The 14,088-nt window shown below is 37.4% G+C and overlaps 1 protein-coding gene across 2 annotated transcripts in view; it reads right to left on the bottom strand.

The window, feature by feature from the left end:
* The window catches only part of LOC107806354 (NAD-dependent malic enzyme, mitochondrial), a 38,139-nt gene extending 32,551 nt beyond the window's left edge, over window positions 1-5,588 (bottom strand). For both annotated transcript variants that reach the window (XR_012709484.1, XM_075253505.1), the window contains exons 1-3: window positions 5,156-5,588; window positions 2,329-2,425; window positions 1,706-1,824 (exon numbers count right to left, since the gene is read on the bottom strand). Coding sequence is in view for 1 of the 2 variants with exons in the window: in XM_075253505.1 (XP_075109606.1) it covers window positions 1,706-1,824; window positions 2,329-2,425; window positions 5,156-5,332 (393 nt within the window). In the remaining variant the exon portion in view is untranslated. The remainder of the gene's footprint in view (window positions 1-1,705; window positions 1,825-2,328; window positions 2,426-5,155) is intronic.
* Window positions 5,589-14,088: the final 8,500 nt, after the last annotated feature.

Genomic DNA, 14,088 nt, shown 5'->3' with positions numbered 1-14,088 from the left:
ATACCCTGGGTTGCTCTAATGGTAAGCACCCTCAATTTCCAACCAAGAGGTTGCGAGTTCGAGTTGTCCCAAGAGCAAAGGTGGGGAGTTCTTGAAGGGAAGGATGCCGGGGGTCTATTGGAAACAGCCTCTCTACCTCAGGGTAGGGGTAAGGTCTGCGTACACAGTTGTTGTTGTTGTTGTCTTTCTTCACGGATCTGCACTTCGCGCTTAAAACCCAAACATACCACCAGGGCATTTTATTATTTTATTTTATTTTGCTTTTCACCTTTGATAAGGCTAGAGCGTCGTCTGTGTGTGCATGCGCATTTTCATGGTTATCTTTCCAAGACTTGGCTCATATTTTAGACTATTCACCACAAGAAAAATGTTGAAAATGCTTAAAATCAAAAAGGCATAACTTGCTAATCTATTTCAGAAGTTCGGAGTTGCACGGTATTTTGTCTGTTCCATGTAATAAAATGACTAAAGATTGTGAGTTTAACGTATGTTAATAGTATCCCATATAATATATATATATATAGCAGACAAAATTTCCCTGCCATACTCAGCCTACCTATTCAAGAGAACAAAGCCTAGCTACAATAGTATTTATTCTCCTTTCAAGGGAGATATATTTGTATTATACACACAGACACACAAACAGAAAAGAAAGGCTTTTATTAATAGATATATCCTATATAACCCTATTAGAGGTCACAACTGAACAAAATCAAAGATCTCTCATGCTTATATCACGGGAATGACCCTGCTTGGTAGCAGGAGCTTAGGGGTTTTAAAGCATCAGGATGAAAAGAAGAAAAAGATCTTCAGGATGACAGTTCTTAAAAGGGGCACATGGGAGTTGCAATACAAGAATTCCCGAGGTAAGCGCAAGGATGTCACTAATAACTTGTAGCTTGCTTCTTCTTTTTTTTCCCTTTAGGCGGTAAGTTTTGCAATGGTAGTTACTGAAAAGTAAGGTGCACATTGTCACAATGTATGAGACATGTAATGCCCAAATGTGCAAACCTAAGAACAATAAGGTTCATTCGATTCACATTCTAGTTCTGCAGGGATTGTTCATGCAAGAAAGAAAGAAGAAACTTTTATGTTGTGATAAATAATACATGAAATGTGTTTTTATTATGACCAAAATAATACATGAAATTTTATGTAGAGAAAACTTATTGTAAGGGTATCTTTGTCTTTAAATACATTTATTTCTGCATTGCTAATACATATTCTCTTCTTCCATATTTTATCTCACATAAAATAATACATAGACTCCCATATAATGAACAGTTACCACCAAAGATAGCAGTGGGATGGATAAGATCCCTCCAACTTTAACCAGAGGTCGTGGGTTCGAGCCCTGGGAATGAAAAAAATCCTAGTAAAAAACGCTTACCCTTTTAATGAGGCATTATGCGGCAGCGTGTATCTGAATTAGTGGGAGTCCCAATGTGGGTACCGGACACCGTGTGAAATCCTAAAAATATGTGGGTATTGTCTAATATTGCATTAGTTATGCAAGAATTATTTTTTATATGATCAACCAAAGGCCGCATTAATTATGTGCGGTTATTTTCAGCAATTCCTCCAACCAAACATTATATTATGCAGGATTTTATGTCAGGATCACTTATCCTAATCCCTCCAACTAGAATCCATAGAGCAATACAAGACAATGCAATGTTATAAAAGGATAAGTTCAGCCACTCGCCTTGTAGTACAAAGTCTCATTTCTATCATGCAAGCGATTAAGTATCCGCCACTTGGCCAAAACATACGGGTCAGATGGGCCATCTCTAGCTTGCACTTCAAGCCTCTTCAAGTCGGCCACTGTTAAATGCAGAAAAGGGTTCAAAGTTGACAAAGTAAATAATTAAACTCAAAGAACACCAACATACCTCTTGGGGGGGGGGGGGGAATTCCTACATAACTAAAACTCTGAATCTGTTGCTTTAATGATTCAAGTTTTGTGAATGGATAGGAAGATTTAATGATTCGAATTTTAACAAAGCTCTTTTAATGGATCCATTACCTAGAATCGAGAAGAGGAGAAAGTATATGCCACTAATAAAAGTGAGAAACTGAACTATTAAGCATATTAACCAAAAATAAAATGGAAAAATCCACTGTTATAATCCATATGATCCTGAAAATCTCCAATTTGCAAAAAACACTGCAGATTTTTTCTCAAACTCAAAAAAAAAGGGAGGGGGGAGGGGGGACTCAGAGGCTGCAGGAGTTATCCATAGTAACACTCAAATGCTAAAGTTTCATAGATTTTGACTTTGAAGAAGCCCAAATATGATTGCATTTAAATTGTGGATAGAGACTTACTGAACCGTGCAGTTTGTTGTTCAAAAGACATCACGTTTGGAGGCAGGAGGCCACGAATGTGAAGACGATCACGTTCTGTAAATGAGAATGCTGTTCCCTAAAATTCATACATATTATTGTAAATATTGACTTCAGTCTTTCCAATGTTCACATGAATTAACAATATGAAACAGTCTAATGCAAGAAAATACTTGTCAGTATAATTTTTTGAAATGGACTTATCACACTATACTTGTCGGCATGATTGATGAAGATGGACTGCGTAATCAAAATTTCTACACACAATTTTTCCAGTTAATTTCTCCAATTCAAGCACTTAAAACCAGAAGATGAATTGTTTAAAACGAAATAAGATGATGAACGGCCTAACACCATCCACTAGAAAGAAAAGATGAGTTAAATCTTTTCTTCAGAGATATACTTTTGTCTATATGTGGTCAAGTTAAACAGTGTTTCCCTATTATCTCTTTTCTTTCTTCTTGCTTTTTCCTTCCCAGAAGTAATGTAATTATATTAGGAAAAAAAGAGTGCAACTACTTTATAAAGCACAAGAGGCTTGCAAAAACCTGTAGCCTACTCCATTCTTTGGTAAGCCGGTCGAAAATCAGCCAAATCAGACAAGCTTTCTAGGTAACTCCAGTTTATCTATTTTTCTATTATAAAATCCACCGTATTCTTTTTTCGAGAAAGTAAACTCCACCATATTCTTAATAAGCCTTTTACTATAAGCCCGGAATTTTTATCTATATATAACAGCTACTACAAACAGGGGCAGGTGACCAAGACAAGGTTGGGAGATCATGTTGAATGTTATACCCATACACAACGTAATAATCATTACGGAACCTCTAAATCACTTTCCAATGAATTACATTTTTATAATCTTCCAAGGGACCCGAACAAAGCTCCAGGCAGCTTTACTAAGGTTTCTTTAAGATGTACTAGCCTGCCATCAAGGGGTATCTAATGAATGCTTCAAACCACTTCCACAATGCTGAAATTTTTTAGAGGAGCCTTTGCTCCTCTTATATTGCTCTCATTCCGGAGGAATGGTGCTAAAGTACTAAAATCCTTTAGACCCAGTAGCTTGATTGGTTGTTTCTGTAAGATTTTATCAAAAGTACTTGTGGAAAGGCTCAAAAGGATGATCTCTAATTTAGTCAATACTTCTCCAATGGCTTTTATTAGTGATATTAGAAAAGAAATATCATGGATGCTTCTTTGCTAGCCCACTAGTATTTGCAAATCGGATATCGAGAAAGCTTTCAATCATGTAAACTAGAACTTCTTGTTGAATCTTCTGAATCTTTTGGGACATACGGGCTTTAGTCTCAAAAGGATCAATTGTATCAGGTTCTGCATCTCCTCTCTAAGGTTCTGTGCTCTTATCAATGGTACATGTTCACAGTTTCGTCCCTTAACAACGAGGACTAAAACAAGGAGGCCCTCTCTCTCTTTTTTTCTTTAAAGGAAGAAACTAGCAAGATGCTTTATAAGTTTGTTCAAGCAAATTGGATCTCTGGCTTTCCAGATGATGCTCTGGCCTTTAAAGGCGAATATGTCGTATTTTCTATGCAAACGATACCTTCATTTTTTGCAACACTGAGGAACATCATATTTATGTTATTAAGGATAATTCTTACTGTCTTCGAGGTTGCTTTGGACTACACATCAATTTTTCAAAAAGTTCTCTGTTTTTGTCAGTTAGGTTGTAAATATTCATCAACTTCATAGCATCTTAAAATGCAACATTGGTTCTACTCCTAAGACATATCTGGGACTACTATTGAGTGAAAAGCATAAATAAGTCACTATTTGGAATGAGGATCTTGAGAAGATGGAGAAAAAAATTGGCAAACTGGAACAGAGAATATTTATCGTTGGGGAAGAGTCACAGTGTTGTTGATGCTCTTCCCACTTACACCACATCCCCCTTTACTGCTCTTACTTCAATCTCAAAGCGTATGAACAAGTTGAGAAGAGTTTCTTTGAAATGGAAACAAATAGAGCAACTCTTTCTATCTATCTTATTAGATGGATCAGTCTTACAAAAAAAAAAGGGGGGGGGGGGAATGTGGGTATTGGGATCAAGAATTTGAAGTGCCAAAATGGAAGTTTACAATTGAAATGGCATTGCAGATTGGAAGGAGGATAATGCAAGCACCAAGGGTGTGGCCTAGTGGTCAATAAAGTGGTGGAGAACCATGAGGTTTCAGGGAGGCAGAGGCATAAAACACTAAGTGATTTATAACCATCTGCCTAAGCATTGGTGCGCAAAGTTATACCGAACCTTGAGAAGATAATTCAACGATTTTTTCCTTTCATCAACATAAGAAGCACCCATAACCAAGAGTCATGCCTAAACATCAACAAATTTGAGTTGGTTTTTTTTAAGGAGGTAAAAAAATATTTCTACAAATAAAACAGAACTAAGAGTGTATTGCTAAAACGGTACAGGTGCAACAAAAGAGTACATTTTTAGCAAAAGTATGCCCCTTCTAATCCTCTTAACATCTCTAGAATTGAAATTTGAGTCAATGTTTGGGCATAGTATTAACTGATCAGTTGTTTCTAATAAAAAATGAATAATAACAATTTACAGATCATGAGATTTCAATAACAAATAAATCAACTAACCCACTAAAAGAATTCAGTAAGACAAGAACTCATTTTACAAACCAAATAATCAGAATATGCATGCAAATTGTTGAACCACTGATTTTAAACAAAGAAAAAACACTTGAAAAGAAATGATGGATCTGGTAAATTCAGATTCAATAAATTTCATGAAACATAATAGGGAATAATTTACTGTTTGCTTTAGTACCTTGTTAAACCATGGATCGTGAAGAATGTCATGACTACGTTTGTGAACAATGGTGGGACGGTGACCTTCCGTCGTGGTAAATTTCCTCGAAGAAGTTGAATTCACTGCTGTTACTCTTTGCTGTAAAAGCCTCAGTAGAGTAGAGGAGAGTCGCATTTGACGAGAAAAATTCGCCATTTTTCGGATCGAAGAGAGAACACAAAGGGGAAAGTGAAGTTCTTATTAATAAACCCTATAAATAATCACACACATATTCGATTCGATGTAGTGAAAAAAGAAAGAAGCAAAAAAGTACAGTGGCCGGAAAAAGGTTAAACTGAAGGTAATTGAATAATGATTGTTCCTTTCCTTAATGGGAGCAATTTTCATAGCCAGTCAAAGCCTGTTCGACCCGGCTCATTTATGATGAGAATAAGATGTCTCACTTTTCCACGTTTATCTTTGTCCTTTGCTTATTTAAAAGGCAAAATAAATAGTTTACTATCTTGTCCCCAAATTCCACTTACATACTTGTTAAAGACGGAAATCATATTACATATCAAACTTTTAAAGGTGTGTCAATTATACATCACTTCGGCATTTGACCACATCTACTTAAAAAATTGTTATTACATGCGTCAATCAGCATATGACACGTGTCATAAATCGGAAAAAAAAAAAGAATTGAAAAAAAAACCTCTGCCCCCTCCTTATCTTCCCAAAGAAAAAACCCCACCCCCTCCTCATCTCCCCAACCCCAACATCTTCTCCGCCATCACCATAGTACCACCAACATTTCCACTACAATTACCTTCTTCCCTAACTATAGATTCAACTCTTTGCCCGGTTTTTAACAAGTTTTAACAACATCCATCACAAATCCTTATACAAATTTCAAATTCAAGCTCAAACCCAAAGCTTCAAACTTGTTAATGGAGTTTGAATTTTATCAAAATTAATCACCTAAGTAAATTTTTATTCAACAATAATTACGAATTCAAACTAATTTTCTAGGTCATGGAACACCAAAATCAACAAGACCCTATTAAATTTTCAAGCTTTTTCAAAAGGTCAATAATGGTAATTTTTACTAGACCCAATAGCTCCTCTTTTCTTCTTCTTTTTCTTTTTCTTCTTATTCATGGGGGTTGGTTAGAAAGACGAAACATGAGGGGAGTATACTAAACTATGATGGAGGTTGGGGAAGAAGACGAGGGGGGAACTCTGGGGTGTGGGTTAGGGAAGAAGACATGAGTTATTTTTTTCTTTAATTTGGGAAGAAAATAGTTAAAAGGGGAAAAGCAAAAAAAAAATTAGATGAATTTTGTAGTTTTTACGTGCCTCTTTTATGTGTAATACACGCGTGTGACACATGGCAAAAGTGGTGTGTAATCGACACACTTTTAAAAAAATTGGTGTGTAATACCATTCTTGTGTTTAACATGTGTGTAAGAGGGATTTGAGTACAAGGTCGATGGATAAACTATGTATTTTGCCTATTTAAAACTTGGACAATCCAATGGACAAGAATAAAATTTGTATGCAGAATAAAATTATAATCTTTGAATAACTCATTTTCATTTATTCCTTATTTTCTTCAACATAGTCAATCTTTAAATCGGGTACAATTTAATATAATTAAAATTTCATAAAACAATAAATAATAATCGTTCAGTTGTCTTTTTTATTGAACTTTTAATTAATTTATGCAATGTCATTGTAAATGAGATAAATAACTATTCTCAACAACACATTAGGTCAAAAGACTGATTACTTAACTAGGCCACTTAAAAAGAAAAAAAAAAGATCGAGGCTCCAGTAATTTAGGAAGTTAATGATCAAGGATAATCATCCACCTATAAAAACTTTTAGAATTGAGAACTAAAAGTTCAAACATAACGCAAGGCATGGTATTGACTATCCTCTTTGAATGATGGTAATAAGCATGTCATGCCATCCTTGCAAATACATGATGTTTTTCATTGTCTTTAAGTAATTTTTGACATTTTTTCTTAAACTAATATACTATTTTCCTATACTAAAATTTTTATAAAATATGGCATGTTCTCTTTTTTCACTGTTGAATAATATAGGAATAATTGGAGGATAAAAATTAGAGTTTGTAGGATATGAGTCTACTAATCTCAAGAGACATAAATAGTTGATTTGTTAAGACATAATCTTTGTAGATAAAGAGGTAATGCATATTTCTTATTCATTTTATATGCATTTTGTAGTTTTAATTTTGAAAACACCTACTGTTTTTTTTCTACCAATAAAATTGGGTGCATGTTATGATCAGAATAAACCAAGTAAACAATACAAGCATATGTTGTGCAAAGGCTCAGCATATGTTATTAAGAACTTCAAAATTACTTAGGGTGTTGGGGTAGCTACCAGATCGATCATTTTGAGCTCTGGCATTTTGTTCGTGGGTTTGAGGCCTTAAGTAGCTTCATTGATGCTTTATGACTCGCGTATATGGTTGGTTTTGACTTTTCAGAAGTTCGGCATTGATTTAAAAAAGTGATTCTAAATTTGGAAGCTTTAAATTGGAAGAGTTGATCATGATTTGACTTTTGAGTAAACGATCTCGAAATCAAAAAATTTATAGTTGCATTTGGTTTGTCTGGTGGTTTTGGACTTGGGCGTATGTTCGAATTTGGAGGTTACTAGAAGGTTTTAACTATATTTGCCGAAAGTTGGCAATTTGAAGAATTAGAAAGTTTATAAGTTTGATCGAAAGTTGACTTTGATGTTATCGGATCCTGATTCGTGTTTTGGGATTTTGTATAGGTTCTTTGGTATATTGGAACTTGTGTAAAGTTTGGTTGTGATCCGCAATGTCTAAGTGTTATTCGAATGCATTTGGCGAAGTTAGAGTGTTTGAAAGTTTAGATAAGGATTTTGATATTCGATTCTTGGTTTTGTCGTTGTTTTTTGTGGTTGGAGCCTTGGAATAAGTTTGAGTAAGGTATTTGGACTTGTTGGTTTGATTGGATGGGGGCTCATGAGTATTTCAGATTGATTCCAGACCATTTACGCAGGTGCGAGGTTGCATAAGCGACTCCTGTAGCGCATCTGCGCAGGCACAGAAGCAGAGTTGAGGTGCAGAATCAGAGTTTCGCCTGGCCTTGGTAGTCCGCATGTGCAGACAAAGTTGCGCAAAAGCGTGTTCGCTCCTGTGAGCATTTGGGTGCATCAATGGCGCCGCAGAAGTGGACTGTTCATCGCAAAAGCGAAGGTCAGCGAGTGAAGTGAAGTTTGCAAATGCGAGTATGGGCTTGTAGAAGAGGTATTGCGGACGCGATGGTTTTGGGTGCAGATGTGAAGTTACTGGCAACATTATTATACTTGAGGGTTAAGCTCATTTTCCACTATTTTGTGTTTTGGAGCTCGAGAAGAGGCAATTTTTAGAGAAATTTTTATCGCTAATTTGAGGACAAGTGATTTCTACTTGATATGATTATATATCTTGTTTTCCCATGGATTATATTATTTAGATCATGAAATTTTAAAGATAAAATTGGGGCTTTTGTCTATAATTTTATAGAGTACCAATTGAGAATTTGGGAGTCCATTTGGACTTGATTTTAGAATCTAATCATATATTTGGAATTGCGGGGTTGTGGATGAACTATATCTATGATCAACTTTATATTCGGACCCGAGGTTGATTTTTTATTGACTTTTTTATTTGGGTTAAAGATCGAACCCTTTTGATATTGAATCAATTCCCTAAAGTTTGTATTGACTAATTTGAGTAATGTTTAATTAGATTTGAGTTGTTTGGTGTTGGATTTGATCGAAAAGGCGATTGTTGATTGATTTAAGCCTGTTGGGTGGAGGTAAGTCTCTTGTCTATCCTTGTAAGAGGAAAGTTTCCCCATAGACGGTCTATTTGCTACTTGTTGCTCGATTCAGGAGCCACATATATGTGAGATAAAGAGTGTATATGCATATCTTGGTTATGACTGTATCTAGTAAATATTTGGCTTATGATTATGTCTTGTTTGGACTATGTGAGCTCATTATTCACGTTTTATTGATTTTATGATTGTGTGATGACTCGTATTTGTGGTTTAGAAGTATGTTTAGAGTTATGACTTGTTGAATTAGGCATACCTAATTATTTTGCCATTTTGAGCTTCTTTGTCGAGCCGTACTGATGTACTTGTCTTATTGATGCATGATTTAGTGGTTAAATAACTTATTTCATTCATATTATGATAAGACTTTTGAATGATGAAATTGCTTACTAAATTATTGAGATGAATTGAATTACATGACTAGTCATAGCCATCTTTTAGCCAAATGTACTTTTATCCGTATTTCTATTATTATGATCCAATGACTTTACTTATATTCTACTGTTTTTTCAAAACTCAGTTATGTTTACTCTGCTTTAACACTTGAAATGATATTTTAAATACTATTTTGGGCTGAGTATCATGTTTTACTATTGCCTGAGTGGCTTATGTGATTTTGACTGAGTAAGGCCGAGGGCATGTATTGTGAGGATACTTTTGGGTCGGGCTGCACGCCGCAACGGTAATACACTGATTATGATTATGAGTATGAGGTGGCTTGTTGATATGAGGCCGAGAGTCTAGTGATAATGCCACGAGATGGCTTGATATTGCGTTTGGGTCGTAAGGGGCCCCTCCAAGAGTCTGCACACCTCTAGTGAGTGCGGGTACCCATTGTGATGTGAGATATAGCCCGAGGCGTTGGTATTGTTCTGCGATATTGCCCGAGGGGCGGATTTGTTGACATTGTGCCTGAGGGGCGAACCTTTATGTATTTATCTTTCATATTTTCTTGTCATCTACCGGTTTAATTGTGTAGTTGTGCCCGAGGGGCGGACTTTCTGTGCTTATTTGTTCTAATTGCTTTGCATTCAATTGCTTAACTGTTAAAAAATCATTATTAAAGAATTTTAAACTGAGCTAAGGTGCTTTAAAAGATTTCACAGTTTCATTGCTTTTTTACTTGTTGTGTACTACTCTATACAGCATGTTGATGTACTTTTCGTGATTTCCTATCACTCAGTCTTTAGTTATGATTATTACTCACTGAGTTGGAGTACTCACTTTACTCCCTGCACTCCGTGTGCAAATTCAAGTGTTGCTGATCCTGCCAGTGTGAGTTGAGAGCTCCCGACAGACTTTGGAGTCACAAGGTAGCTGCTTGGCGTCCGCAGTCCCGTATTTATCCCCCTTTATCACTTCTATCTCTTTATCAGACCTTTTGTAATAGCTTATAGACTTTTTCGACTTGTATTAGGATTGATAGATGCTCATGACTAGTAACACCCTAGTATCGGGCTGTGTTGGGTTGTATTCCGCAAATTATGTTATTATCTGCTACTTTGAGGTTCTATTTATTATGCTTAGACTTATTCCTTATGGTTTAACTGTTAAAAATTGAAATGGGAAGTGTCGGCTAGCCTTGTCTTCACGATAGGCGCTATCACGACCAGGTCCGGGTTTAGGGTCGTGACAAGTTGGTATCAGAGCCTAGGTTACATAGGTCTCACGAGTCATGAGCAGGTTTAGTAGAGTCTCGCGAATCGGTACGGAGATGTATGTATTTATCCTCGAGATGCTGCAGAACCTTTAGGAAAAAAAATTCACATTCTTGAATTCTTATAGTGCGTCATTGATTCAGCTTGAAAAGTAACTCTTTGAATTTTTTCCACGCGTTCGTATGCGCGCATGAGCGCTCGGTATCGGATATGCATCGATGGCTTGTTATTCCCTGATCGAGGGGCGAGATATGATCTATGTGCGTTGATGTTGGGCCAGTTTGGAGGACTCGAGGCCGAATTTTGCCTATAGCTTGAGCCCTAAGCTGTTGATTACGTGAGTGCGTGCTTTTGGATCTATATGTGATGTTGTGTCCCTATTAAGGGAAGTAATGACTGGATAGCTATATGATGAGGGTGATGTGACTGCGAGATGTATTCATATGATTTGGAAGCGATGGGAAGGGTATAAAGAAATGCTAGTTTGAGGCAAAGCAGGTGGGTTATCTTCTATGTAGTGTTCTGAGGTTGTGTGATCCTTATGTTGTTCGTTAGAAGTTCTTATTTACAAGTGAAATATATGTGTTGCAATTTAAATTTGGGTCGCTTAAGAGAGCGGGTTTAACTATTACGAGAGTGAATGCGAGATTTGCATAAGAGTTAAAGTAACAAATGGTTTGTGTTTCACAAACTTATGAAGGATCGAGTTTTATTTCACTATGGTACTATAACAACAATAGAGTATATGTGTTATGAGTTATTGAGTGTGTTTTGATCTATGGCTTTGAGACAAGTGGGAGAGTCTGCTATTGATTAGTTGATTGCACGGTTATGTGGTATGTTGGTTCTATTTTGAGGCGTACGGGAGAATCAGTTATGGACTATAGATATTGAGACCGAATATGGCTGGAGTAAAGGAAAATTCTTGACAAAGGTTATAGTATGATTCATAGGTGTGTGAGAATCACGAAATGTCGTGAGTTGTTGTTGGTAAAGGATGCTCGGTGCATAGAGCAGGAAGTTGCTCGGTTGTTTTAAGATGAGGTTACACTCTGCGGTGTCGGAGTGCTAATGAGGCACAGGTTGTTCGGTTCGTTTGGTCAGGCTAATTGCAGTTTGAGTAGAGTGAATGACTCTCGGGAATGGTTCTAAGGGGTTCAAGGTTTTACATGTAATAATTGGAGATTTCAAGTGTATAATTTGGCTAGAAACTGAGGTTTGCATTGGAGGGTGCTGAGACTTGTGTCATATCTATATCAATTATGGGATTCTATATATCAGTATTAGAAAGGTAATGGTTCCAGATTCACAGGAAGTCTCTTCGGGGTAGGTAACATGGTGCTTTTGGAACATTTAAGAGAGTACTCAGCGGTTTATGAGCCTTAGACGGTGTGGTTTTATGCTTGGGTCTCGTGTGGTGAGTCTGGGTTGAGGAATTGTGGTGTTATAGCAAGAAGTAGTATCAAGATGAAGGTAAATCATAAGGAAACCTGGATAGATGGGATAGCTTGGTAGTAGACCGGATTGGTATGGTAAGGATATGATTAGTTCCTCGGGTGTGAACAGAGTAATGAGTTTCTGCATGTGTTTCGCAGTAATTCTCTTGGGTTTTTTGTGGTCTGCGTAGCTTGGTTGAGTTAGAAGGATTCAGTCCTGATGGTTTAGTTTTGTGCGAATGAAATTTGGAAAGTTCTTGATGATTTCTATCACGGTTAGAGGTGTATATTTTCCACGGGCATGAGGAGCATGGGATGTATAGTGATTTTCTCCCAGATGGGGTCCAATGGAAAAGTTCTTGGCTAGTTGAGTACGTAGTTGCGTGTGGCTCGGAATGGATATGAAGTTCTCATGTTTACCTTAGGACGGTATGGTATATGTGGTATGTTGTGCATGACTTAGATTTGCATGCGTAAGGTCACAGATTAGTTCTGAAAGGAAGGTCATAAATTCTTAGGCAGCACGGGCAGCTTCAGATAATTAGAGAAATGAGCTCCAGATAATTAGGGAAATGAGCTTCAGATGATTAGGGAAATGATCTTCAGATGATTAAGGAAAACGGTATTGCTAACTGGGGTGATTTGACGAGGGTATATGTTTCAGAAAAAGGCAATGTGATTAAGTTGATGGTACTTCGGTAGTATTGCAACACTCTCTTGTTAGATCGACTGCTGATATTCGAGTTTGCTTGGTGGCACAGAAGAATTTTAGAGTATCTCTCGTGGAATGATTGGGTATTAGAGGTGTGGTATGTATTCGGACGGCGGAACTGGGATCAGGTATGGTGATTCGTGTGCTATAGGGAGTTGGAGACTAGGAGTTCTCATATTCAGGTTATGTTGTGGTTGTAGGTCATGTGTATCATCACTGTTTAGTGACTATCGGGGTTTGGAAACTCGAGTGGATCTTATGCTGCTTGGTATGTTAGATTCTGATGTAATATTGGGTATAAACTGGTTGTCTTCGTGTCATATTATTCTGGACTATTGCACTAAGGCAGCAATGTTGGCTATGCCGGGAATGCCACAGATTGAGTGGCGAGGTTCGACGGATTTCATGTCCTAGTAGGGTGGTTTTATATTCTAAGACCCAACGGATGGCTAGGAAGGATTGTCTTTCTTATTTGGGCTTTCGTGAAGAGCCTACCATTGATTCAGTTATGGTGGTAAGGGACTTTTCGGATGTGTTTCTTGTGGCCGGGCATGTCAACGAGCGGGGTTGTTGATTTCGGTATTGATGTGATGTCGGGCACCGTATCGCATGGCGCCGATAGAGTTAAAGGAGTTGAAGGAGGAACTATAGGGTTTCCTTGATAAGGGGTTCGTTGACAGGCCAATGTGGATGTGTGTTCTAACTTGAGTCGGCTTGGTTGGCTCCAAGTTGTATTGTTGAAGGATGTGGTGAGTCGGTTGTTATTGAGCAATTAGTGTTCTAAGGTGATATATGAGTTATTTTTTTGCGTTGCGAGGGGTTATAATTTGTTGGTTATAGGCACATATGGTGCGGTTCCATTGGGGTTTCATAGTGAAAGTCGAGCGGGAAGAGTACTGGGTATTGCTCGGTGAATGGCGTATCAGTTATGTTCCTTCGTGTTTGTGTGGTGTTATGTATTTGCTTCACCATGGGTATGATGATTTGCTTTGGTTCTAGGCATCATTGTGCGTGGTCATCAATTTCGAGCAGAGTGACTTGAGGTGTTTCATGTGGACCAGTATCTGGATAGGGTCGCGCATTGTAGCAAAGTTATGTGGAGGTATGACCTTGCGGGTTAGATTCGTGTGTTCTATTTCTATGATGTGAGACGGGTTCTCAGCCTTGTGTTATGGTGGTACAGGTGAGCTTGCAATACAACTCTTTCATTTGAGTCATTTTCATGATTTGAGTATGTTCGGATTGTTGCTTATTGGTGCGCGGATTTCACAAGTTGAGG

Source organism: Nicotiana tabacum, chromosome 5 (assembly GCF_000715075.1).
Source record: "Nicotiana tabacum cultivar K326 chromosome 5, ASM71507v2, whole genome shotgun sequence".
Lineage (NCBI taxonomy): Eukaryota > Viridiplantae > Streptophyta > Magnoliopsida > Solanales > Solanaceae > Nicotiana > Nicotiana tabacum.
This window is presented reverse-complemented; position numbering and strand designations above follow the sequence as displayed.